This window comes from Plecotus auritus (genome assembly GCF_963455305.1).
Source record: "Plecotus auritus genome assembly, chromosome: 3".
Classification (NCBI taxonomy): Eukaryota; Metazoa; Chordata; class Mammalia; order Chiroptera; family Vespertilionidae; genus Plecotus; species Plecotus auritus.
In genome coordinates this window covers 88651431-88678408 of record NC_137772.1, presented here as the reverse complement: position 1 = coordinate 88678408, position 26978 = coordinate 88651431, and the positions used below count along the sequence as shown (strand labels likewise).

General features: G+C 41.4%; 1 protein-coding gene across 1 annotated transcript in view; it reads left to right on the top strand.

Moving 5' to 3' along the window:
• EPSTI1 (epithelial stromal interaction 1) overlaps nt 1-26978 on the top strand; it is a gene marked incomplete at its 5' end in the record, with an annotated part of 97838 nt that overhangs the window by 22678 nt on the left and 48182 nt on the right. The window contains one exon of the mRNA XM_080660713.1: nt 26040-26133. Within this exon, the coding sequence (XP_080516839.1) occupies nt 26040-26133 (94 nt within the window). The remainder of the gene's footprint in view (nt 1-26039; nt 26134-26978) is intronic.

Genomic DNA, 26978 nt, shown 5'->3' with positions numbered 1-26978 from the left:
TGTCTGATTAGAATAAAAACTATAAATGGAAGAGAAAATGTAGTTTGACCTTACCTAAAAAAGATGCTAGATTCAGTTGGTTTTATCAGTGAGTTCTACCAAACCTTCAAAGAAAGTGATAGATTTTGTTTGAAATCATAGATAAAGAAGGCAGCTTTCTAGTGTAGTCTGGAACAGGATGGCATGGGTGCTTGCTGTTACTGATCCTGAATTGTAGATAGATAATTAGAGACAGTTTCTATTTCTAAGAAAGAAATAAAGAACTAAATATTGGAAAGAAGAAAGAAGTGCCTCTGATTTTCTATCTAAAACCATCCCAAGGGGATCAACTAAAGAATTATTAAAACTAATACAAATAATTCAACTAACATGAATTAATCTCAAATTATATTCATACATTTCTGTCTTTCCTATATGCCATAAAAAGTCCATTCTGAAATGTAATTGGAAGAAAAATTTTATTTGCAATAACCATCCACACTGTAAGACAGGTGCATATAAGTCTAATATATAGATGCATATAAAATAAAATACCTAAAAGATGAAAATAAATGTATACCATCTATTTACTATAAAGGGGGGATCAAATCAAGGATGATATTTCCCTTCTTGTTAATGTTTAAATTAAACAGGACTTCTTGTGGAATTTGACAAACCAATTTTAAAGAGAAAATATTCAAAAATAGACAAACTTAAACATGAAAAATTGAAGTGACATGAGAGAGGCTTGTTGTACCAGGTATTATATATATACAATATTAAGATATGATAGTGACAAAGTGTTGTTGGCATTGTAATAAGATTTATTGAATGAGAGTCTTTAAATAGACCCCAAAAATGGGAATTTAGTATTTTAGTTATTGATAAAAGGTCAAATCCATTTTAAAAGCACTGACAATTTGACAAGTTGTATTGAGTCAACAGAATCTACACTAATAAAAGAGTAAGATGCAAATTGACCATACCTTCATGATGCCCACCAGCCAATCAGGAGTGAGTATGCAAATTAACCCAACAAAGATGGTGGTTTAACCCAACAAAGATGGTGGGTTAATTTGCATACGCAGGCACCGAGCGGCCAGGGAAGGGATGGGACGCAGGTGTTCCGCCCTGCCCCCAGCTGCTCCGGGCCTCTGGGCAGCGTGGGAAGGTGGAAAGGTAGCTCTAGGCTGGAAAGAAAAGGCGGCTCCGGCCGGAGCGAAGGCAGTGCCAGCAGCCAGGGAAAGGAAGGCCCATTCTTGCACGAATCTTTGTGCATTGGGCCTCTAGTGAAATATAATGAAGAATGTGTAGAAACTTTTTGCTAAGCCTTATATATAACTCAGAGGCCATAAGGAAAAAATACAGATTTGACTAAGGAATAATTTAGAATAGACATCACAGTGAACAAGGATACAAGTAAGTGATAGACTAGCAGAAAATATTTGCCTCAAAAGTAATAGACAAAGGCTTAATTTCATAAAGAACTTTTACAAATTAATAAGAAAAAGACAACTCTAGAAAACTTGGCGAAGAGAATAAACATAAATCAATAAAAATATTCAGCCTCACCAATTACCAGAGAAACACAAATAAAATTTTTATTTCTTTGCACTGACAAAAACACAAATGAGTTTGTAATGGTTAGCATTAGGAAATATGGTTTCATTTATTCAACAATGAGCACCTGGCATGTGGTTAGCACTGCATTAACTTAGTAGGTTCTAGGTGTGTATTGTGAATAGAGAAAACATGGCTCCATGATCAAATGTGGAAATTCTGATAAAAAACAAGCTAACAAAGAAATATATAGCATAACAGACTATAATAATTGCTATGAGTAAGCATAGTGGTAGAGATAGTGATCTCTACTTGTGATCAAGAATAATGGGACCAGGAAGGGAGAATCTCCTTAGCATGATAGGGAAGTCCTAACTCTGAGAAAATGGCATTTGAACTGAAGATACAAGCATGAGAAGGAACCAACCATGTTGAGAATCAAGGAAGGGAGCACTGGGCAGAGGGACCAGAGGGAAGCTGGTGCCAGCAGCTGGGGAAGGAAGACCTACTCTTGCACAAATTTTATGCATCGGGCCTCTAATATTGCATAACCTGAAAGAAAGTTGGCATATGTGAGTTGAAGTGGAAAAAGAGAAGAAAAAACATGAAGTTAATAAGTTAGAAAGGTGCCAGACATCATTCAGGCTGTGGCACAGCGGTGAGCCTGGATTTCATTCAAGCCACAAGGATAAACCTTCAGAAGCTTTTTATTCTTTTAAAAGAATGACTACTCTGTTTTGCTGTGTTGAGAATAGGTTTGATGAGACAAAAATGGAAATGGAGGTGCCAGTACAGGCATAGCTTGTTTTATTGTGCTTTGCTTTATTGCACTTCACATATATTGCATTTTCATCAACACCCAGGCAAGACCCTCAACTAACAAAAAGATTACAACTTGCTGAAGATGATGGTTAGCATTATTTTAGGAATAAATCATTTTTTAATCCAGGTATGCACATTTTTTAAAAATTTTTTAATCCTCACCTGAGGATATGTTTTTACTGATTTTTAGAGAGAGAAACATTGATGTGAGAGAGGAACATCATCAGTTGCCTTCTATACACACCCCTACCAGGACTCTAACCTACAACTTAGGTATGTGCCCTGACCAGGAATCAAACCCATAACCTTTTGGTGCACAAGACAATGGCCCAACAAATGGAGCCACCGATCCAGGGCTGCACATTAAAAAATATATTTTTATTGATTTCAGAGAGGAAGGGAGAGGGAGAGAGATAGAAACATCAATGATGAGAAAGCATCATTGATAGGCTGCCTCCTACACGACACCACTGGGGATAGAGCCCACAACCTGGGCATGTGCCCTGACTGGGAATTGAACCATGATCTCCTGGTTCATGGGTCAATGTCCGACCACTGAGCTACACTGGCCCAGCTGGCTGTACATTTTTTATACATAATGCTATTGCACACTTAATAAACTGCAGTATAATGAAAACATAACTTTTATAAGCACTTGAAAGCCAAAAAAGTTTGCCTAACTCACTTTATTGTGGTGGTCTGGAACCAAACTCACAATAACTCTAAGGTATGCCTGTGAAAACATCACTGCAATAGTCAGGTAAGAGCTGGCAGTGGTTCAGATTAGGGCAATGTCAATGCAGAGAAGAGTAATACAGCAGTCTCTCCTTATCTTTAGTTTTGCTTTCCTGCAATTTTGGAACCATAGTCCAAATTTTCAGAAATAAACAGTTTGTAAGTTTTAAATTGCACACCATTCTGAGTAGCATGATGAAATTTGGCATTATCCTGTTTCATTTGGCCTTAGACGTGAATCATCCTTTTGTCCAGCATATTCGTGCTGATTATGTTACCTGCCCATTAATCACTTAATAGCTATATAGATTATCAGAGAGAGACCACATTCATGTAACTTTTGTTATACTATAGTGTATGTTATAATAGTTCTATTTTATTATTACTTATTGTTTTTAATCTTTTACTGTGCCTAATTTATAAGTTAAACTTTATTACAGGTATGTATGTTTAGGAAAAAACATAGTATGTGTGAAGTTGATAGTATCCATGGCTTCAGGCATCCATTGGGGATTTTGGAATATCCCCCATGGATAAGGGGGGCTACTGTGTATGTTGTATGAAAATTAATAAGACATTTTTGGGGATGAGGAAGAAGGAAGAATCACAGATAACTCCTAAATTTCTGACTTGATGTATTGGATGTATAATGGTGCCATGTGCTAAGATGAGGAATATTAGAAGACCAAGTTTTGGGAAGAAAAATATCAAAGGTTTGCCCTGGTCAGTTGGATGGGCATCTTCCTGTACACCAAAAGGTTGCCGGTTGCTGGTTCCATTGCCAGTCAGGGCACATGCCCGGATTATGGGTAGGGGATGTGCAGGAGGCAACCAATCATGTTATGTTCTCACATTGATATTTCTCTCTTCTCCCTTCCTCTCTCTCTAAAATCTCAATAAACCATTCTTTTAAAAAAAGAAACATCAAAAATTTGCTTTTTAACATGCTACATTTGAAATGCCTGGGAGATAGCAAATGGGAAGTTGTACATATGAATTTGGTGCTTGGGTGAGTAGGTAAATGGGAGGTAGAAGTTTAGAAATTCTGAGCGTACTATCTAATAAAAGAGCAATATGCAAATTGACCGCACCTCCGCTATACCCACAAGCCACGCCCACCAGCCAATCAGAAGCAAGTATGCAAATTAACCCAACCAAGATGGCTGCGGCCACAGAGAGAGCAGGAGGCTTGGGTTTCCCTGGCAATGGAGGAAGCCAAGCTTTCCGCTTTCCCTGGCCTGGCTTGGCCTCCGCTTAAAGCTACAAAGTTTCAATTATAGAAGATAAATAAATCCCAACAAAAATGGTGGGAGCCATGGAGCTGGAGAGAGCAGGAGGCTTGAGTTGCCCCCAGAGATGGAGGAAGACAAGTTTCCACAGCCCTGGCCTGCCTTGGCCTCCACTTAAGGCTACAAAGTTTCAATTATAGAAGATAAATAAATCCCAAATACCAGGACCTCCACTTGGGTCGCCGGAGGGCATGACCGGCTTGGAAACCACCACAGGCCCCTCACCCAGGCCGCCCCACACCCCAAGAGAACCCCCACCCTGATCTGGGACACCCTTCAGGGCAAACCAGCTGGCCCCCACCCATGAACCAGGCCTCTATCCTATCTAATAATCCTATCTAATAAAAGAATAATATGCAAATTGACCATCACTCCAACACAGAAGATGGCTGCCCCCATGTGGTCAAAGATGACTGATCCCATGTGGACACAAGATGGCTGCCACAAGATGGCCAACATAGGAGGACAGTTGGGAAGGACCAGGCCTGCAAGGGAGGGCAGTTATGGGTGGTCAGGCCAGCAGAGGAGGGAAGTTGGGAGGGACCAGGCCTTCAAGGGAGGACAGTTGGGGGCTATCAAGCCTGCAGGGGAGGGCAGTTAGGGGTGACCAGGCCAGCAGGGGAGGGAAGTTGGGCAACCAGGCCTGCAGGGAAGGGCAGTTGAGGGGAGGAAGCCAGGCCTGCAGGGGAGAGCAGTTGGGGGAGACCAGGGCTGCAAGGGAGGGCAGTTAGGGGCAAACAAGCTGGCAGGGGAGCAGTTACGGGGTGATTAGGCTGGCAGTCAGAAGCAGTTAGGGGCAATCAGGAAGGCAGGCAGGTGAGCAGTTGGGAGCCAGCAGTCCTGGATTGTGAGAGGGATGTCCGACAGCCCGTTTAGGCCCAATCTTACCTGTTGGACATCCCTCAAGGAGTCCCAGGTTGGAGAGGGTGCAGGCTGGGCTGAGGGAAACACCCCCCTGTGCACAAATTTCATGCATCGGGCCTCTAGTGTAAATATAAAGCCATGTAAATGAATTGAATCACTTAAGATGTGGTACATACACTGAGTGGCTAGATTATTATGATCTCTGAACACATAATAATCTGGCCACTCAGTGTATATCCTATATAATAAAAGGCTAACATGCAAATTATCCCCTCGACCAGGAGTTCAACTAGCAGGCAGGCCAGCCAACTGCCCATGTCCCCTTCCCCTGGCCAGGCTGGCCAGACCCCACCCATGCACAAATTCATGCACCGGGCCTCTAATATATATATATATATATACACACACACGTACACATACACACTAGGGGCCCGGTGCACGAAATTTGTGCACTGGGAGGGGGGTTTCCTCAGCCCAGCCTGCCCCCTCTCACATACTGGGAGCCCTCAGGGGATGTCCTACTGAGGCGACGGGGCTGATCAGGGAAAGGCACCAGCCCAATCACCTCGCTGCTGCAGCCACTGCCAGTCACTGCAGCCACCAAGGTGTTTTCATCAACACGGACTCCAGTCCCTTCACCATGAAAAAATGACAACTTTCTTTAGGCATTTTCAAGATGTGTCTTTCATAGGATATGACATTTCTTTCTTTCTTTTCTGTTTTTATCCTCACCTGAGGATATGTTTCCATTGATTTTTAGAGAATGTGAAAGAGAAAGGGAAAGACAGAGAGAAACATCAAAGTGAGAGGAACACTTTGATTGGTTGCCTCCTGCATGAGCCCTGACCTGGGCACCAGCCAGGGAGGAGCCTGCAACCTAGGTACATGCTCTTTATCAGAATCGAACTCGAACCCTGTGGTCGGCAAGCCTAGGCATTATCCACTGAGCCAAACTGGCTAGGGCAGGATATGACATTTCTTAGCCCTCCAGCAGCGGACCTTCGTCTTTTTCTCCAAGAATGTGGTGGAAAAACCCTAGATCACCTTCTTGGATTCTTATTACCCAAGTTACTAAGAATATTACCAATGGCATACAGGAAGCTTAGCAAATGAGCAGTCAGGAAAGGTGTTTCCTCTGTAGTTCACACCAATGGCCTCCGATCTCTGGCTCTGCCCCTGCCAAGGCCTAAAGCCTCGGGGACTGGGCAGGGGCCCCCAGCTCCCTCCGATCACTGGCTCTACCCCTGCCAAGGCCTAAAGCCTCGGGGCCTGGCAGGGGCCCCTCACATCCCTCTGATCGCCCGACTCTGCCCCTGCCCAGGCCCCAAGCCTATGGCTGGGGCTTGGGGCCTGGGCAGGGGATCCCCAGCTCCCTCTGATCGCCCGATCGCCTGGCTCTGCCCCTGCCCAGGAGAGCCCCTGGCTCAGGCCCTTCCCAGGTTGCTCAGGACCCATGGGGGGCCTATCTCGGAGTGACCTGGGTGCTGAGAAAGTTCCCGGGACCCAGGCTGCTGGGCGCCTATGTATGCAAATTAACTTCTATCTTTGTTGGATTAATTTGGATACTCACTCTGATTGACTGTGGGCATAGTGGAGGTACCATCAATTTACATGTTTATCTATTATTAGGTACTAGAGGCCTGGTATACGAAATTCATGCCCGGGGTTTGTGTCCCTCAGCCCAGCCTGCACCCTCTCCAATCTGGGACCCCTCGAGGGATGTCCGACTGCCTGGTAGGATCAGGCCTAAACGGGCAGTCGGACATCCCTCTCACAATCCAGGAGTGCTGGCTCCCAACTGCTCGTTTTCCTGCCTTCCTGATTGCCCCTAAGGGCTTCTGCCTGCCAGCCTGATACCCCCTAACCACTCCCCTGCCAGCCTGATTGATGCCTAACTGCTCCCCTGCCAGCCTGTTTGCCCCTAACTGCCCTCCCCTGCTGGCCTGATCGCCCACAACTGCCCTCCCTTGAAGGCCTGGTCCCTCCCAACTGTCCTCCCCAGCTGGACATCTTGTGGTGGCCATCTTGTGTCCACATGGGGGCAGCCATCTTGTATGTTGGAGTGATGGTCAATTTGCATATTACTCTTTTATTAGATAGGATAGAGGCCTGGTTCATGGGTGGGGGCCAGCTGGTTTGCCCTGAAGGGTGTCCCAGATCAGGGTGAGGGTTCCCTTGTGGCATGGGGCGGCCTGGGTGAGGGGCCTGTGGTGGTTTGAAGGCCAGCCATACCCCCTGGCGACCCAAGTGGAGGTCCTGGTATTTGGGATTTATTTATCTTCTATAATTGAAACTTTGTAGTCTTAAGCAGAGGCCAAGGCAGGCCAGGGCTGCAGAAACGGCTTCCTCCATCTCCGGGGGCACCTCAAGCCTCCTGCTCTGTTCAGATCCATGGCTGCTGCCATTTTTGTTGGGATTTATTTATCTTCTATAATTGAAACTTTGTAGCCTTGAGTGGAGGCCTAGACCAGCCAGGGTGTGCAGAAAGCTTGGCTTCCTTCATTGCCAGGGAAACCCAAGCCTCCTACTTGCTCCATGACCACAGCCATCTTTGTTGGTTTGATTTGCATACTTGCTCCTGATTGGATGCTGGGCTTGGCTTGTGGGTGTAGCAGAGTGATGGTTAATTTGCATATTACTCTTTTATTAGATAGGATGATATATACACACTGAGTGGCCAGATTATTATGCATTCGTAGGTCATAATAATCTGGCCACTCAGTGTATATACAATGGAGTATTACTTAGCCATAAAAAGAATAAATCTTGCCATTTGGGACAATGTAAGTATTATAGTAAATAAAATAAGTCAGACAGAAAAAGACAAATATCATAGTATGTATCATGTAAAAACAAAATAAATGAAGAAAACAAACAAACTCCTAGATACAGAGAACAAACTGATGGTTGCCAGATAGGAGGGAGGTTGAGGAAATGGGTAAAATAGGTGAAAGGGATTAAAAAGTACAAATTGTCAGTTATAAAAATAGTAAAGGTAATATAGTCAATATAGTACAGCACAGTCAATATATTGTAAATCCTACATATCATACCAGATGGGTGTTATACTTATTGTGGTGATCACATCACAAGGTGTATACTTGTCTAATCACTATACTGTGAAACTAAGATGATATTGTATATTAGCTATAGTTGAATTTTTTTAATATTTAAAAAAGAAAGAAAAGTGATTTTTTAAAAAATTTCTTTATTGATTAAGGTAAAACATATGTGTCCTTATTCCCCCATTACCCCCCACCTCCCATTCATGCCCCCACCCCCCTGTTGTCTGTGTCCATTGATTAGGCTTATATGCATGAATATAAGTCCTTTGGTTGATCTCTTCCCCTTACCCCCAGCCTCTCCTATTTTCCCTGAGGTTTGACATTCTGATTGATGTTTCTCTGTCTCTGGATGTATTTTTGTTCATCAGTTTATGTTGTTCATTATATTCCACAAATGAGTGAGATCATGTGATATTTATCTTTCTCTGCCTAGCTTATTTCACTTAGCATAATGCTTTCCATCTCCATCCATGTTGTTGCAAATGGTAAGAACTCCTTCTTTTTCACTGCAGCGTAGTATGCCACTGTGTAGATGTACCACTGTTTTTTAATCCACTCATCTGCTGATGGGCACTTAGGCTGTTTCCAAATCTTAGCTATGGTGAATTGTGCTGCTATGAACATAGGGGTGCATATATCCTTTCTGATTCGTGTTTCTAGTTTCTTGGGATATATTCCTAGAAGTGGGATCACTGGGTCAAATGGGAGTTCCATTTTTAGTTTTTTGAGGAAACTCCATACTGTTCTCCACAGTGGCTGCACCAGTCTGCATTCCCACCAGCAGTGCACAAGGGTTCCTTTTTCTCCGCATCCCCGCCAGCACTTGTTGTTTGTTGATTTGTTGATGGTTGCCATTCTGACAGGTGTGAGATGGTACCACATTGTTGTTTTGATTTGCATCTCTCTGATGATTAGTGACTTTGAGCAGGTTTTCATATGTCTCTTTGCCTTCCTTCTGTCATCTTTCAAAAAGTGTCTATTTAGATCAGTTGCCCATTTTTTTATCGGGTTGTTTATCTTCTTTTTGTTAAGCTGCATGAGTTCCCGGTAAATGTTGGAGATTAAAACTTTATTGTTGATATCATTGGCAAATATGTTCTCCCATGCAGTGGGCTTTCTTGTTGTTTTATTGATGGTCTCCTTTGCTGTGCTAAAGCTTTTTATTTTGATGTAGTCCCATTTGTTTATTTTCTCTTTAGTTTCTATTGCCCTAGGAGCAGTATCAGTGAAGAAATTGCTTTGGCATATGTCAGAGATTTTTCTGCCTGTGGATTCCTCTAGTATTTTTATGGTTTCTCATCGTATGTTTAAGTCCTTGATCCATTTCCAGTTTATTTTTGTGTATGGTGTAAGTTGGTGGTCTAGTTTCATTTTTTTGCATGTATCTGTCCAATTTTTCCAACCCCATTTATTAAAGAGTCTGTCTTTACTTCATTGTATTTTCATGCCTCCTTTGTCAAATATTAATTGAGTGTAGTGATTTGGGTCGATTTCTGGGTTCTCTAATCTATTCCATTGATCTATATGTCTGTTCTTGTGCCAGTACCAGGCAGTTTTGAGAACAGTGGCTTTGTAATACAGCTTGAAATCTGGTATTGAGATCCCACCTACTTTGTTCTTCTTTCTCAGGATTTCTGTGGCTATTCGGGGTCTTTTTTTATTCCAGATGAATTTTTGGAGAGTTCTTTCTAGGTCTGTGAAATATGTCGTTGGTATTTTAATGGGGATTGCATTGAATCAATAGATTGCTTTGGGTAGTATGGATATTTTAACGATGTTGTTTCTCCCAATCCATGAACATGGTATGTTTTTCCATCTCTTTACGTCTTTCTCTATCTCTTTTTTCAGTGTCCTGTAGTTTCCGCGTATAGGTCTTTTACCTCCCTAGTTAAGTTTATTCCGAGGTATCTTAATTTTTTTGGTGCGATGGTAAATGGGATTGCTTTTTTAGTCTCTCTTTCTGTAAGTTCACTATTGGTGTATAGAAATGCCATAGATTTCTTGGCGTTAATTTTGTATCCTGCTGCATTGCCGAATTCATTTTTTAAGTCTATTAGTTTTTTGATGGAGTCTTTCGGGTTTTTTATGTACAATATCATGTCATCTGCAAATAAGGACAGCTTTACTTCTTCTTTTCCAATTTGGATGCCTTTTATTTCTTCTTCTTGTCTAATTGAAATGGCTAATACTTCCAGTACTATGTCAAACAGGAATGGTGAGAGTGGGCATCCCTGTCTTGTTCCTGTTCTTAGGGGAAATGGTTTTAGTTTTCGCCCATTGAGTATGATGTTATTGTTGGTTTATCATATATGGCTTTTATTATGTTGAGGTATGATCCTTCTACTCCCACCTTGTTGAGAGTTTTTATTAAGAAAGGGTGTTGGATATTGTCAAATGCTTTTTCTGCATCAATTCATATGACTATGTGATTTTTATCTCTCAATTTGTTTATGTGCTGCGTCACGTTTATTGATTTGCAGATATTGTACCATCTTTGCATCCCTGGGATAAATCCTACTTGGTCATGGTGTATGATCTTTCTAATGTAGTGCTGGATCCAATTTGCTAGAATTTGTTGAGGATTTTGGCATCTATGTTCATGAGGGATATTGGCCTGTAATTCTCTTTCATTGTGTTGTCTTTATCTGGTTTTGGTATTAGGGTGATGCTGACTTCATAGAAGGAGCTTGGAAGTGTTCCTTCCTCTTGAATTTTTTGGAATAGTCTGAGGAGGATAGGTTTTAGTTCTTCCTTGAATGTTTGGTAAAACTCCCCTGTGAAGCCATCTGGCCCTGGGCTTTTGTTTGCTGGAAGCTTTTTGATGACTGCTTCCATTTCTTCCATAGTTATTGGCCTATTGAGATGTTCAGATTCTTCCTGATTGAGTTTTGGAGGGTTATATTTTTCTAGGAATATGTCCATTTCCTCCAGGTTGTCTAGTTTGTTGGAGTAGAGTTGTTCATAGTATTTTTTTTAACAATCCTTTGTATTTTGGTGGGGTCTGTTGTTATTTCCCCTCTTTCATTTCTGATTTTGTTTATTTGGGTCCTCTCTCTGCTTCTTGGTGAGCCTGGCTAGAGGTTCATCAATCTTGTTTATCTCTTCAAAGAACCACGTCTTGGTTTCATTGATCTTTTGTATTGTTTTTTTTGTTCTCAATGTCATTTATCTCCACTCTGATCTTTATTATTTCCTTCCTTCTGCTTACACTGGGCTTTTCTTGTTGCTCTCTTACCCTTTGAGTTGTAGGGTTAGGTAATTTATTATCATTGTTTCTTGTTTTTTTGCAGTAGACTTTTAGAGCTAGGAACTTCCCTCTCAAGACTGCTTTCGCTGTGTCCCATAGATTTTGGATTGTTGTGTTTTCATTGTCATTTGTTGCCATGATGTTTTTTATTTCTTCTTTGATCTCTCTGGTAACCCAGTCATTGTCTAATAGCATGCTGTTTAGTCTCCATGTGTTTGATTTTTTTGGATTGTTTTTATTGTAGTTGATTTCCAGTTTTATGCCATTGTGATCTGAGAAGATGCTTGATATGATTTCTATGTTCTTGAATTGGAAGAGACTTTGCCTATGACCCAACATATGGTCTATCTTTGAAAATGACCCATGTGCACTTGATAAGAATTTATATTCTGTGGCTTTGGGGTGAAATGTTCTGAAGATGTCAATTAATTCCATCTGGTCTAGTGAGTCATTTAGGATTGATGTTTCTTTGCTGATGTTTTCTTTAGAGGATTTGTCCAATGGTGATAGTGGGGTATTAAAGTCTCCTACTATGATTGTATTGCTGTCAATCTCTCCCTTGATATCCTCCAGGAGCTTTTTTTATGTATTTGGGTGCTACTGTATTGGGTGCGTATATGTTTACCAAAGTTATTTCTTCTTGTTGGATTGCTCCCTTTAGTATTATGAAGTGGCCTTCCTTATCTCTTGTTATGTCCTTCACTTTGAGATCTAATTTGTCACATATAAGTATTGCTACCCCAGCTTTTTTTTTTCATTTCCATTTGCCTGAAAAACCTTTTTCCATCCCTTCACCCTCAGTCTGTGTGCATTTTTTTTTCTGAGGTGGGTTTCTTGTAGAAAGCAGATATATGGGTCTGTTTTCTCATCCAATCCACTACCCTATGTCTTTTGATGGGAGCATTTAATCCATTTACATTTAAAGTTATTATTGATAGGTGCTTATTTGTCGCCATTTTTATTCTTTACCCCTGTGTTCCTTCTTCGCTTCCTATTTCTTTTTTTTACAGCAGACCCTTTAGCATTTCTTGCATTGCTAGTTTGGTGGTAATAAATTCCCTTAGTCCTTTTTTGTCTGTGAAGCTCCTGATTTCACCTTCAATTTTGATTGATAGCTTTGCTGGGTACAGTATTCTTGGATTCAGACCCTTCCTTTGCATGACTTTGTATATTTCATTCCATTCCCTTCTGGCCTGATGAGTTTCTGTTGAGAAATCAGTTGCTAGTCTGATGGGGGTTCCTTTGTAGGTAACTTTTTGTCTCTCTCTGGCCGCTTTTAAGATTCTTACTTTGTCATTGGTGTTTGCCAATTTAATTATAATGTGCCTTGGCGTCGGTCTTTTGGGGTTTATTTTGCTTGGGACTCTGTGAGCTTCTTAGATTTGTATGGGTTTTTTCTTCCTTATATCAGGGAAGTTTTCTTTCATTTCTTCAAACAGGTTTTCTAATCCTTGCTAATTTTCCTGTCCTTTTGGAACCCCTATTATGCGGATGTTGTTTTGGTTTGTGTTGTCCCAAAATTCCCTTAGTTTCTCCTCCTGCTTTTTAATTTTTTTTCTAGAAGCTGCTCTACTTGGGTATTTTTTCCTACCTTGTCTTCTAGCTCACTGATGCGGTCCTCTGCTTCTTCTAGTCTACTCTTGATGCTTTCTATTGAGTTCTTTACAGCAGCGATGCCATTTTTCATTTCTTCTTAGTTCTTCTTCATTTCCTCTTGGTTCTTACATTGTTGAATTTGTCTTCCATTCCTTTCAGCCACCTTATGACCATTTCTCTGAATTCTTTCTCTGGTAGGTTGCTTGCCTCCATTTTGTTTTCTTCCTTTTCTGGTGATGCCTGCTTTTCTTTCATATGCGGGCTTTGTCTTTGTCTCCCCATGGTCTCTCTTCTCCTGGTGTCTGGTTATGTAGTTCTCTCTCTCCTTATCCCAGGCAAAATCTGACCTTTCCATGGTGGAGTGTAGAGCTCCTCTGAATCCGTGTGTTTGCGCCAATTGAAGACTGGTGCTCTGGGGTTCACAGCTGTTCGGTGGGTGCCGCAGTTGTAGATTTTCAGGCTCCCGATAACATCCACTTTCCCCTTCAAGATGGTGTGGTCTCCACGTCCAAGCCTGTGACTCCAGGAGGGAACCCAGCAGCAGTGAGGGCTGCCTGGTCAGGGGACCCCCGTCCAACAGTCCCCCACCTTCTCCTGGAGTATAGCTGTCCCTTAACTCTCCAACAGACACTCTCTGTGCGAACCTCAGCTGTTCTTTCTATCTGCTCCGGGACAAGGCTCATGTCACATCTGTCTATTCCGCTGCCATTTTTCCTCCAGCCAAAAGTTGTGAATTTAAGAGGCCCACCAAGTGCAGAGGAGTTCTACAAATTAGAGTTTAGATAGATATGAAAGAACAACTGAGAGGTAGGGTAAATGAGGAGTGTGGTGTCATGAAAATCAAGACAGATGTGTTTCCAAAATGACAGATGAATCAATTCTCCATGGCCATTGTCTTTATTCATACGAGAAGGGGACCAGTGGATATAACTCTAAGGATGTCATTTTTGATCCTGACAGGAATAACTTGGGTATGATGGTGGGGATGGAACTTTATTAGAACAGATTCAGAAGTAAAAGGAGATATGGAAATAGAGATGGCATTTATCAACTAACTACTCTTTTAAGTAATCTGAGAAGGTGGGCAATGAAGTGAGGCAGCAGCTGGATGGGATTGTGGGGTCAAGGGAATTTTCTTGTTGTTGTTTTTTTACTTTTTTCAATTGAATTTATTAGGATGACATTGGTTAATAAAATTATATATGTTCAGGTACAATTCTATAATACATTACCTGTATATTGTATTGTGTGTTCATTACCCAAAATCAAAAAGGCAGAGTTTTCTTAAACTGGTCGTGCATGGTACTGATAGAAATAAAACAGTAGAGGAGGGAGATGCTGGACAGAATGGAAATGGCAGAAGTAATAAAGACCTTGAAAAGATATATGTGGATAGTTCCTGAGCATATGCAATCAATGGATTAGCCAACGGTTAAAAAGAGATCACTTCCCTTATTTTAAGTGAGGAAGTACTCTTTTATACTTGTGTTTTTAAAAGAAAATGAATGCAGAAATAGGGAGACTTGAAGACTTGATTTGGGGAAAAGACTATGCTTTCGTTGTTCTCACTGAAGTATGAGGGGATTGTTAGATGAGAGTACATTGTCAAGTGGAACAGATAAGATATTGAGTAGAATTCATAACTGAAATGGAATAGAATTATTGGGTGAAGCTGGAGTTCATGAATTTCATATGAAAACAATTTACTACACTACTTCTCCATTTACCTTCATACCTATCATGCCAAACTCCTGCTATGTTATTTTCCCCAAGTTTGATTCACTTGCTCTAGTGCAGACCCAGAGAAGGCAGATGGTTGACTTTACCTGGTTTGATTTTTTTCCAGGCAACTATGATAGAGAGAAAGGAGGGAGAGAATTGAAGGCATTTGTAAAGGAAATATTGTGAGATTGGACTACACTATCTAAATTGTACAATGAGTAAAGAAAGGTGGGGAAGAGGAGGAAACAATGGTTTGGAAAATTGTTGTTGTGAGGTGTTTGTGCGAAGAACATGGAATGCTAGAAAGTTCTGTCCAAGAGAAGGATTTGTCACTTTATATTTTGCAGGGAGGACATTTGTTAAAGACAATAAAGTCTATGGTATGACCCTAGGAGTGTGGCTCAGGCAAAGTGAAGAGCTGTTGAAGATGAGGAAAGCAGGAAATAGCCTAGGGCTGAAAGGTGGGAGGAGATGGAGCATATCCCTGCTGATGACTGTATTCAAGATAGAGGGGAAGGTCTTAAACAAATGAGAAGTAGTTGACCAGATGGTTGTGAGATGACAATAGCAAAGAGGATGGTGCATACTGATGTCTGGAATGATACGGGAACATACATTTTTTGCAGGTGATGGGGAAACAAGTAATGGTCTGGAAGCAGCATGGGTAGCAAATAGGATGTCTGCTTCACCCGTAAACATGGAGGAATATGTATAGTGTAAGAAGAAAATAGCTCCTTTTAGGGAACTATTTTAAGGATATTTTTCTCTCTTACTTTTGGAATAATTTTCCACTCAGTGAAAAGTTGCTAAATAGTACAGTGTTTTCCAGTAAACTTTTCACCTAGCTGCCCCTAATGCTATTATCTTATGTAACCATAGTACAATTATAAAAACCAGGAAATTATCATTGATAAAACATTGTAAACTACGGGCTTTATTAGAATTCACCAATTTCTCCCCAGAGTTCTTTTCCTATTTCAGGATCCAATTCAGGAGCACATAATATTTAGTGGCCATGGCTCAGTCTCCTCCAATTTATGACATTTTTTCCTCATCTTTTGATCTTTTGTGACCTTGATACTCTGGTTAGTTACTTCATAGAATGCACCTCAAATTCGGGTTTGTCTAATGTGTTCTCATGATTAGATTGAGGTTTAAAATTTCAAAATACTAAGAAGTGATTCTGTGTCCTCAGCATCATATCAGAGGGTACGTGAAGTTAATAACCTTATTACTGGTGATGTTAATTTTGTTTGGTTAAGGCACTCTCTACTGTAAAATTTTTGTTTTTCCCTTTGTAATTGGGGAAGATACTTTAAGACTATTATTATTATTCTAATATCCTGTTATCCTCAAATTTTTCTCCATGGATTTTAACATCCATAAGATCTTGCAACAATTTTTGTCTTATAGTTTGCCTAATAGTGATTTTGTATTTTAGGAAGACTTTCTGAAATGAGGTTGGGATATAGAATTGTTGGCTCTTTTCATATCAAGAGTTTGTTGTCCCTGTGGAAAAATTTGGGAGAATAGATGAGGGTGGGGACTACAGAATGGCAAATGTATGAGGTGGTACACAATAGAGAGACAGTGATGATGGGTGAGGTGGGCCACTTGGAGGTGACTGAGATAAACAGAAATGTATGGGACAGGATGGGATTAATACTCAGAGGAGGCAGGCTGTGGTTCTGAACTGTACTTTCATACAGTTAATTTTTGTTGAGAATATAAATTTGTATAGAACAGCTTGGCACTCACTGTCATGCATAGTTTAAACATATGTATATGTTTATAAGTACATTTACTAGAAGACAATTCTACTTATAGATATACTAGAGGCCCGGTGCCCCTCAGCCCGACCTGTACCCTCTCCAATCCAGGAACCCTTGAGGGATATCCAACTGCCAGTTCGGGCCTAAACTGGCAGTTGGACATCCCTCTCTCAATCTGGGACCTCTGGCTTCTAACCTCTCACCTGCCTGCCTGCCCTAACCACTCTGCCTGCTGGCCTGATCCCCTTAACTGCCCTCCCCTGCTGGCCTGGTCACCCCTAACTGCCCTTCCCTGCCAGCCTGGTCACCCCTATTAACTTTTTTAAAAATCTTATCCCCTTCACACACAATTGTATTTGACTTCCTTATTGGCTTTTCCTCTCTCACACAATTTTTCTCTCTCCTTTATGTAACACTTTTTCCTACTGACTCATCATTTATAAACCTTTCTTTCCTCCTTATTTCCTACTTCTGTTCCATCATCCTTCTTCTCATCTTTCTCCTACCCTCCCTCCCTCCCCACATTCCTTCTTTCCTTTATCTTTACCCCTTCCTCCCTCCCCTTTTCCTTCCTTCCCACCTTAATTTTTTTCTTCACTTCCTCCCTCAGACCTGCTTTGCTCCCTCCCCCATTTCTTCCTTTTTTCCATTCTCCTTTTAAGCTCTACCAGCTCCCCTTTAAAACTTTTCTTCCCTCCCTCTTTTTCTCTCATCCTACCTTTCCCATACATTCTTCTCTACTTACTTCCACTGTTTTAATATCTATCTATCTACCTGCCTAATTATTCACTATCATTTATCTTTTTTCTTTTCTGACTCCTGCTTTTAAAATCTGTCCCCAGTACACAACTATACTTGATTTTCATTATAGCTCCTACAGTTCACTCATACATCCTCTTTCCTTCTTTAACTCTGTTCTCTACTGACTCCTTTATGAAGTTCGTCCCTCCCTCCTTCCTTTCTTCCCCATCTTCCCCTCTTCTCCCTCACTCTTTTACTCTTTTTACAGGCTCATTAAAAATTCTATGCTTTCCGTCCTGTCTTAGTACTGACTGCTTTCCTCTCTGGGACCTGTAGCCGCCTCTGTTTGGGCACTCGACCCCTCTCACACTGGCTTTGAGGGGCCGAGCAATGACGCAGCTGTGTCTTGCCAACCGTGGCCCGTGCCTCCCCCCTCCGAGTTGGGGGAGGATCCAGTCAGCCCTGGGAGGCATCCATCGTGGGGACCAGCGAGGCTTTTCTCCAGTTGAGTGCCAAAGTGGTGGGGGGGGCGATGCAGAGGCCTTTCCTGTCCCCAGGCATGCCCACTCCCATGCCTCCAGCGGCTGTCAGTCCTCTCCCCTCCGGAATTCGCAGGCGATGGGCGTGCTTGCGCAGGCATGGTCGGGCGGCTTGTACTGGGGTTGGCGGGGGCGGGGGGCGGGGGGGGGGGGGCGGGGGGCATTCCGCCCAGGATGCGAGCCCGAGTAGGACCAAGCAGATGAATGGATGGACGGCTGGAGAAAGCCGCAGCAGCTTCCCTGTGGTGTGAGGGTCGCCTGTGGTCTCCATGGTGGCGGGGCCGGGTCCGTGTGGGAGGAGGAGGCTTAGGTTGTGCACTTGGGAGAATTGACCAGCATCCCGGGCATCGCAGGGCCGCCCTGTGTGTCTGTGGCAGTGGGATCCCCGCATTGTTTACCCAGTGGCCCGTCCAGGTTCGATGCCTTACCTCGACATCCACTCTTGTCATCGCAACCGGGCCCTTCCTTAGTGTTGGGTCCACACCCTCTCAGTTTGCTTGCGCAATCCCTCCCGGGGGTCACTGCCAATGCTCGCACCCCCCCTCCCCCCCCCCCACCTCAGGAGGGGTTGATGGCGTCCCTAGGCAGAGTGTCTCGGATGGGGCGTGGTGTCGCTGGCGGTGGGTGGGGAGGGTGTTTGTCAGGTGCATGCACCCGGGAGAAAAAGAGGACTCCAACGCCAGGGGCAGGGAAGTGAGCCTCATGCAAATCCCTCTGCTGTGCGCACAGCCTCCTGCTGGTCTGTCAATATGCAAATTGGCTGTTACTGTGACACTGTTGGGGCCAATTTGCATATTACCTCTTTATTATATAGATATCCTAGAAAATTACTCATACATGTGCACAAAGATGTATATACCCGAATATTTTTTGGAAACAATATAACTACCCATTAGTAGGAGTGTTTTAAATATATTATTTTTATCCATATTATAGAATGCTATACAGCTGCCAAATCAATAAGGTAGCTTATAGAGTAATGTGGGAAAATCTCCAGGATATTGTTAAATAAAAAAGTAGTTTTGCAGAACCAAAAAATTATGGTATGCCAGTTATGAAAAAAATTCTATTAGGGTAGAAAAGGCTGTAGTTTTAAAAAAAAGACATTGAATTTTAAGTAACTTAAAGAGCAAGAAGTTTATATCTTTCTTGTGGGATGGTCCAAGAAAAGTGTTTGATCCAGCAGCTGGCTTTCTCTCCTCCCCAGGCAATAAGCAACTCAAAGTGCAAGTAACTTCCAAGCTCACTTTAGGTGCTGCCATCAGACAGAAGGAGGAATAGCTTTAAGAATCATGTGTAAATTACTGATGTGTGTCACTTCAGGGTTGGCTTATACTAGTACTTTTGCTTACATTTCATTAGCTACAATTTAGATAGGAGGCCACATATAATTGCAAGGGAAGCTGGGAAATGTAGTCTAGTTATATGTTCAGGAAGTTGAAAAACACATTTTGGAGAACAATCTCTGCTTTACCTTATTTACTTCTGCCTCCATTCCGAAGTAAAACATCATTCATCATTCTTCATAGGTACTTGACAATTAATGGAAGACAGTCTGGAAGAATATATTCCTGACAAGTCATGGTATTCAACTCTGGGGAAAGGTTGAGAGAGATGTTAGTAGAACTTTTACTTTTTATTCTTTACACTTTTCTACTCCTATTTTCTGATTCGATAGTTATATTTAGGTATTGCTTTTGTAATTAAAAATTAAAGCATTAAAGACCAATTAAGGGGAAAAGAATTGTTTAATGTACTCAGGATAGTTTGATTACTATGATTAAGTATACAATTTAGCTCTCCCAATGTTGCTACCTCACATTTATGTTTTGTTTCATACCTCTCATTCTTGTGATCTTTTAAATGGGACTCATGTCTCTATTCATTTTCTCTCACCCTGCTAATTAAGGTCTTTTGTTCACATCCAGTATATGAAACTGACATAGGCAAGCAGTACCTATTTAGATGATTCTATAACATGTATTTTAAAATACAAAGCAGAGACTGAGGAAATATTTTTTGCCTGCATGAATGCATGTGCGAGTGTAAGAAGGGTTATTTGCTCACCTAAACCTCATGGTGGCAAAGTTCATGTTTGTGAAGCTATGCAAAATACAAGAGGAATGTATTGTTTGATAATACTACACAGAAGGTTCCTAAGACATGCTGAGGTTTTGTTTTGAAATGTGTTGTATGATAAGAATTATTCATAAATCAGAACAATGTGGACCTGAGGTAGTTATGCATATTAAATATCCATATGTACTACCATAATAGTTCTCAAGATCGCCAGAAGTGCTTTTAAGAAACAGATTCCCAGATCCCACTCTAGACATTGAATTAGAAAGACCAAGTCTGGATTCCAGTGACGTCTAAGAAGCGCCACGGATGATTCTCATGCTGCCAGCCCCCCATAGGTCTTCCTACTGGCATTTTGGTCATTATTGTTCTTTGGAACCCAGAATGGCATATGCCAAGCCTTACTTTAGTAAACACCACAGTTATTAGTGAGGTTAAATATCTTTTCACATGGTTATTGCTCATGAGAAGCAGTTAAGTATAGTGACCAAAAGTATGGACATTGGAGCCAGTCTGCCCTGATCTGATCCTGGCTTTGGTATTTAATTTACTATCTGTATGGTATGATTTTGAGCATTATATTAGTACCCTCACAAGGTTGTCATGAAGTTAATATATATAATGTGATTATAACAGGCTTGACACATAATAAGCACTATATACATCCTAAACTATTGTTGTTGTTTTCATTATTGCTAGTAATTGGGCTTCTTCCTCTGTGAATTCGGTTTCTACCTTTTGCCCACTTTTCTATTGGGTCATCTTTTTCTAATTAATTTATTAGGTCTTTATATATATTTCACATTAATCATTTTATTATTTTTATTTGTTTATAAATATTTTGTGGGTTTTTGCATCTTAGAGTATCTCACCATTTCTTTTCATATATTAACACAAATATTTTCATGCAGTTATAAACTATAAATGAAAGGTCATTCTTTAATGATTAAAATAAATATGAAATATACTCTTAGCTGAAATACATAAACTAGTATAGCAACTATCTCTTCAATACTAGAAACCAACCTTGCTTTTCTTTTCTTCTTTTTTTAAAATAGAACACAAAGAATATGTAATTAAGAAATATACAAGCCTGGACATGCAAAAATAAAATCACCTGCTCACAGACAGGTGGCCTTTGGGGCCACATTTGACTTACAGGGTTTTTGTGTGTGTGTGCGTGTGTGTTTTGTTTGTTTTTGTTTTTTGCTCAGCACAGTGTTAGTCCACAGTGTTTCAAAAATTTTTGAATTAATTGCCAACCTATTTCACATTAACAGTTGTTAGCATTTTTATTCTACCTACAAAAACTAGGATATCTGGCCATGTTCGCTGTGTCCCCATGGGGCAGTGACAGCCTGGAGCTGAGTAGCAGATGTCCCCTTTCTAGGGAAGATCATGCTCTAGTTTGTTAAAATCCTCTTTTCTCTCTCTGGTCTCTTCAACACTGACTCGAGTGGCAGTTGCCATTTATCATTGAGTCCGAGCTCCTGTGCCTCACTCCTGGCCCACTTCACTCCCTTACATCACCTGGCCACACCCTGCAGACATCTGAGTCACTTGAGATGAAAGAAGGTAAAATGCCCCATCTACTCCTAACAAGACAAAGTACCAGGGTTTGTAACTGGCTTTTTTTTTTCCCAGAGAGGGAGCTCTCCTAATTATGACTGTTTAACTTCAACATTTTAATTAGAATGTTTTTATGTGCCCAGTCATGGTGCAAAGTTGCCAGATAAACAGAGCAGCTAGAGAAAGGTGCTTAGCCCTGAGGTGTGGAGTGTGGCAGGTGCCTGACTCATAACCTCCTAAAGGTCTAAGTTAATTTTTTATTTCTTCTTGAACACTAAAACCCTAATGTTCTTTTCTAACCATAAAAAATAGCCTTATAGGAATTGTCTTTTTTCAATTCTGTGCTAGTCAGATGATCCACAGACACAATCCGCACCCTGTGGCCTTTTCTATATTTTTTGTCCTTTCAAAAAGGTCAAAATATTTTCATTGAAGAATCTCCAGTAACAGATTTTACATCTTATCTTGTGGAATATAACAAGCCATGTTCCTTTTCTTCCTTGACTTTCTCACATGTAGCTTCTCTTCCCCAAACCCCACCTGTCCTCAAGATTAATATTACTATTAACTGGGAGTAATACGATTAGTGGTATTGGGATACATTTTATATTCTGGGCCTAGGCGCTAGATCAGACAAGAGGGCAGCTCCAGGGGGAATAGGCTCTTTCCTACCTTAGCCTCTCCCCACTGATGTTCTGAAACAGCAAAGATGACAAGATACATTCTTGAGAATTCTTTTTTCCTACTCTTCCTCGACAAGTCTTAGCCTCTTCTTATATACTTTTGGAATTGATTACTTAAATTGAGAAATTATTCTCTTGTGTGCATTACTTTATGTTGTATTATTTGAGTAGGGTAGTTGCTGTAATAAACAGACCTCAAAATATGTGATAGCTTGAGTACTATATATATTTTTTCTTGCTCATTTGAGACATGGGTGAATAGGTTTCAGAGGAGGTACTGGGGCAGCAAAACCAATATAGACTCTCTCATCTTCAGTATATGACTTTAGGTGATCTGAGGGTAGTCATGGCTCTCTTGGGCAGATCCCCGAGTAGCCTGTTGGGTCCCGTCAGTAGGGCTTTACTGGATGTCAGGTGGCTCCAGCCCCACACCTTGTTATGGCTGCCTGACGCCTGGGGACTCCCCACCACACAGCCCAGGTGGGGAAAGACACGTGGGAATGAGTACCAGCCGAGCAACATCAAACACAAGCACAAGCACGGCTGGATCAAGTGCTTGAGCACACGGGCCGGTGTCCAGGTCATTCTTCGTTGCATGCTCAAGGACTGAAAATCGCTTGAGCCATTGAGCACAACGCTGCCTCTGAGACTCCCCTCTCTCATTACAGCATTTCCCTAGCTTCACACCTCTCCTGCCGCTGTTTTTGTGAGGAGGTTGGATGACTCAGACATGAGTGCTCCTCCAATTGTGGGGTTGGCCCAGGGCAGAAGTCTGGGGTTGGACTGGAAAGGGGAATAGGAAGTCAGAATCCAACATATGGCAACAGTCCACGGAATAGTACAGTGAACCTCGTCGTGTACCCACCCATTTCTGACCAACAGTTACCTACAACCCATCCTGCTCCCTCCTGTGTGCCTGCCTTCCTTCCTTCCTTCCTTCCTTCCTTCCTTCCTTCCTTCCTTCCTTCCTTCCTTCCTCCCTCCCTCCCTCCCTCCCTCCCTTCCTTCCTTCCTTCCTTCCTTTCTTCCATTTTAAGCAAATCTCAGGCATGGTGTTATTTCTTATTTAAATATTTAAGAATGCATTTCTCCAAGATAAGGACCTTTTAAAACATAATCATCCAGAGACAGAGAAGCATGTTCAGATGGTCAAACCTCAGAGGGAAGGTAGGGGAGAGTGGGAGGAAGGGGGAGAGGTCAACCAAAGGACTTGTATGCATGCATATGAGCACAACCAATGGACACAGACACTAGGAGGGTGGGGGCATGAGCATGAGAAGGGGGGCTGGGAGGGAGCAATGGGGGGATAAGGACACATATGTAATACCTTAATGAATAAAGAAAGAAATAAAAAAATCACATTTTCTTCTTGATAAAAACACACACAAAAAACAATCACAAAACTTCTCACACTCAGAAAAAGTCAACAATCCTTAATATCATTAAATGTCTATATATATATATATATATATATATATATATATATATATATATATATATAAACTTTAAAGTTTGTGTTGGGATTGTCTCTTTCACAGGCAGCCACTAGGGGGGAAATGTATGGAGGTGCATGTGTGGGAAGTTTACAATTATTTGGTCCTGGAAGTGGTGGTATACATTACTCCCTTTCACTTTCTATTGGTCAGCACTCAACCACCTGACGCTGTACTAATAGTAAAACAATACCATTTAGTTTGGTAACTTGGAACTTGTCTTGTTTGCATAGTTAATTACTTGGGAGTAATCCACATTCTCCGGATGCTTCTCAAATTTCTGTGACAGTCCTGTGCCCTGTCATTATGATTTAATCTTGTGGCACAGGTGGGGCAGTGACATTGGCACAAGGGCCATGTTGGTGGTTAGCTACCCAGCAAGCTTCATGCTGGAATTGGCAGATAAAATGCAACCATCAGAACACAATGCAGGGCTGCCAGTCAACTTGATCTGATGTTTCTTCCTTGCTTGTCATGGTGTTTCTTCTTCCCTGCTTTCTCCTGTGGTTTGCACTCAGCTAAGGATATTCAGAAATCTCATCCAAACTTCTAGCAACTTTCTTCTCTTTATACTTTTGACTGATGATTTCATAAAGCTCCAGACACTGGGGCAGCTCTCAGACTCTGAGACTTCATTAGTCTACTTGTCTATTCTTGGCAAGATAAGCAATCCTAGACAAATGGGAAGGCTGCTTGTCTCAACGGCCAAAGCCTTATGTTTGTAAGGGTTATGTACATTATTGAACTTTGAGCTCTTTCTTTCCCAGCTCAAGCTTCTGAACTTGTTCAAATGACATGTTCTACTGAAATAATTATTTGAAATGATGTTGGCATCTCTGTTTAATCTCTAATTCCTGGTTTTGATTTTCACCCCACTAGATATCATTTATTTTTGTCAGGCCATTTGTGTTTCCTCTGATGTCCATGCCCTAAATGCTTGATGAATTGGATCTTAGCATTAGATCTAAAATATTATGGGAAAGCAGATGGATACCAGAAGGAAGGAAGCAGATAGGGAGCAGGCAGGAAGGATCTGGTGCACCATAAATCAGGCCTCCATATGAGATATTTGGTTACAAATATGGAATAGAGGGGTAACAAATCCCATAGATAACATGGGGAAAGGACAAAGGAATGTAAATAAATCAATGGTAGGTAGAATGGGCCAGTTATGGAAGTAAGGGCCAGGAAACAATTCCAGTATTCTATGCTTGATGTACATGAGAGGCAAAATCAGGGTGATGGTTTGTATTTCCCCCCCATTACCATTGATCCCCTCCATGCCCTCTTCCACTTCCATGCATTCACCCCTCAAATTCTCCCTCCCCTAATCACCACACTGTTGTCCATGTCCATGAGTTTTCTCTGTCTTTTTTTCTTTTTTGCTCAGCCCCTTCCCCAACAACCTCCTCACCTCCAGCCCCTGAGCTGTCTGCCCACTCTATCTATGAGTATGTCTCTATTTTGCTTGGTAGTTTTGTTTATTCAGTAGCTTCCACATATAAGTGAAATCATATGGTATTTGTTTTTCTCTGACCAGCTTATTTCACTGAGCATAATATTCTCCAGGTCTATGCATGCTGTCAAAGAACCTCTCACTTACTCTGAGGACATGTCTAGGCCAATCTTTCATGTCAGAAATGCAGACCAGAACCACAGCTCTTCTTACAAATCAAATGCAAGGGTGTGTGTGTGTGTGTGTGTGTGTTTGGAAACAGAGGATCTATTTCTGCTTTCAGAATCCCAAAGAGGTCCATGATCCATAAATGGCTAAGAGTTACTGGATTAGAGGGTCTGTGTATCCTGAAAGTGGTTAAAACCATGATGGAAATGAGGTGACCAGGGAAAAGAAGGTGAAGGGCCTAATGTAAAACCAGTGTGAAATGAGATATTATGAGTTATTAATGTTTCATTTTATAGTGAAGTCTGAGTGTCAAGCTTTAAATGTGCAGATAGGAAATTAGGACCCTGTACTTTAGAATCTGAGAGAGCATTTCATTTCCATGTCAAAGTACAGGAAGTAGAAAAATAAAATTATAGGTTCAGAACCTATTCCTATGGGTTCCGTTTTAAGACATACTTTTCGAAATAATGTTCTTCAGGAATGCAGTTTTGTAATAGCATTTTGTTTTGATTTCCTACTGCACTTAAACTAAACTTTTGTTCTACCTATGACACTTTTAGGCATCACCTAATACAAGCCTAGGCTAGTTTCCAAAGTCACAATAAGTAATGATATTTCTATTTTTATGAAGACACTAACACTGACTTGTGTTTTTGCTAGCAAAACTGCTGAGTTCTTGAGCAGACTGGAGACAGAGTTGCCAAACAGAAGTACCTATCAAACTGCTTGCTGTAACCTACAATCTTCAGCTTGGGTAAGTGAATGCCATGCAAGGTGCTGTTTGGCATTGCAAAAGAGGTGTTTAGTGAATGAAGATTAAGAGAATAGAATGACCTGTGAAACTAGAATATTGGAACTAAAGGCAGATGGCCTAATCTGAAACTTCAATTGTTGCAAGAAAACAGTGCACTGATTACCTATACTATGGGCACCTGGACTAAGTATACATCAGCCTTATAAAAGCCTTTGATCTCACCCAGTCATCCAACCATCTATCCCAGTGGTCGGCAAACTCATTAGTCAACAGAGCCAAATATCAACAGTACAACGATTGAAATTTCTTTTGAGAGCCAAATTTTTAAACTTAAACTTCTTCTAACGCCACTTCTTCAAAATAGACTCACCTAGGCCGTGGTATTTTGTGGAAGAGCCACACTCAAGGGGCCAAAGAGCCACATGTGGCTCATGAGCCGCGGTTTGCCGACCACTGATCTATCCATCTCTCAAAGGTTTTTGTTTTGTTTATATAAGGTCTGCTGAGAGCCTACAATTTCTGCCTAGAAGGACCTTAATTAGGTGAAGGAGAAAATCATAGAATGCAAAGTAGTGAGTATAGAGCATATAATAATTAGAAAGCTGAAGTTTTAAGATAGGTCAATAAAGTGAAGAGTCATTCCAGGTGTTGAATGAAATTAATCCAAACAGAAGCAAGAATTAAGGTATAATGTCAAGAAAAAGCATGGTTGTGTTAGGGAAGAAGAGTCTACAAGAGTACAAGTCTAGAAGAGCTGTAGTCTAGCAGGCTGGAGAGGTGGCCAGAGCCATGAGGAGAGTTTCTCAACAGTAACAATCTGGGTGGGATAGTTCCTCGTGTGGGCT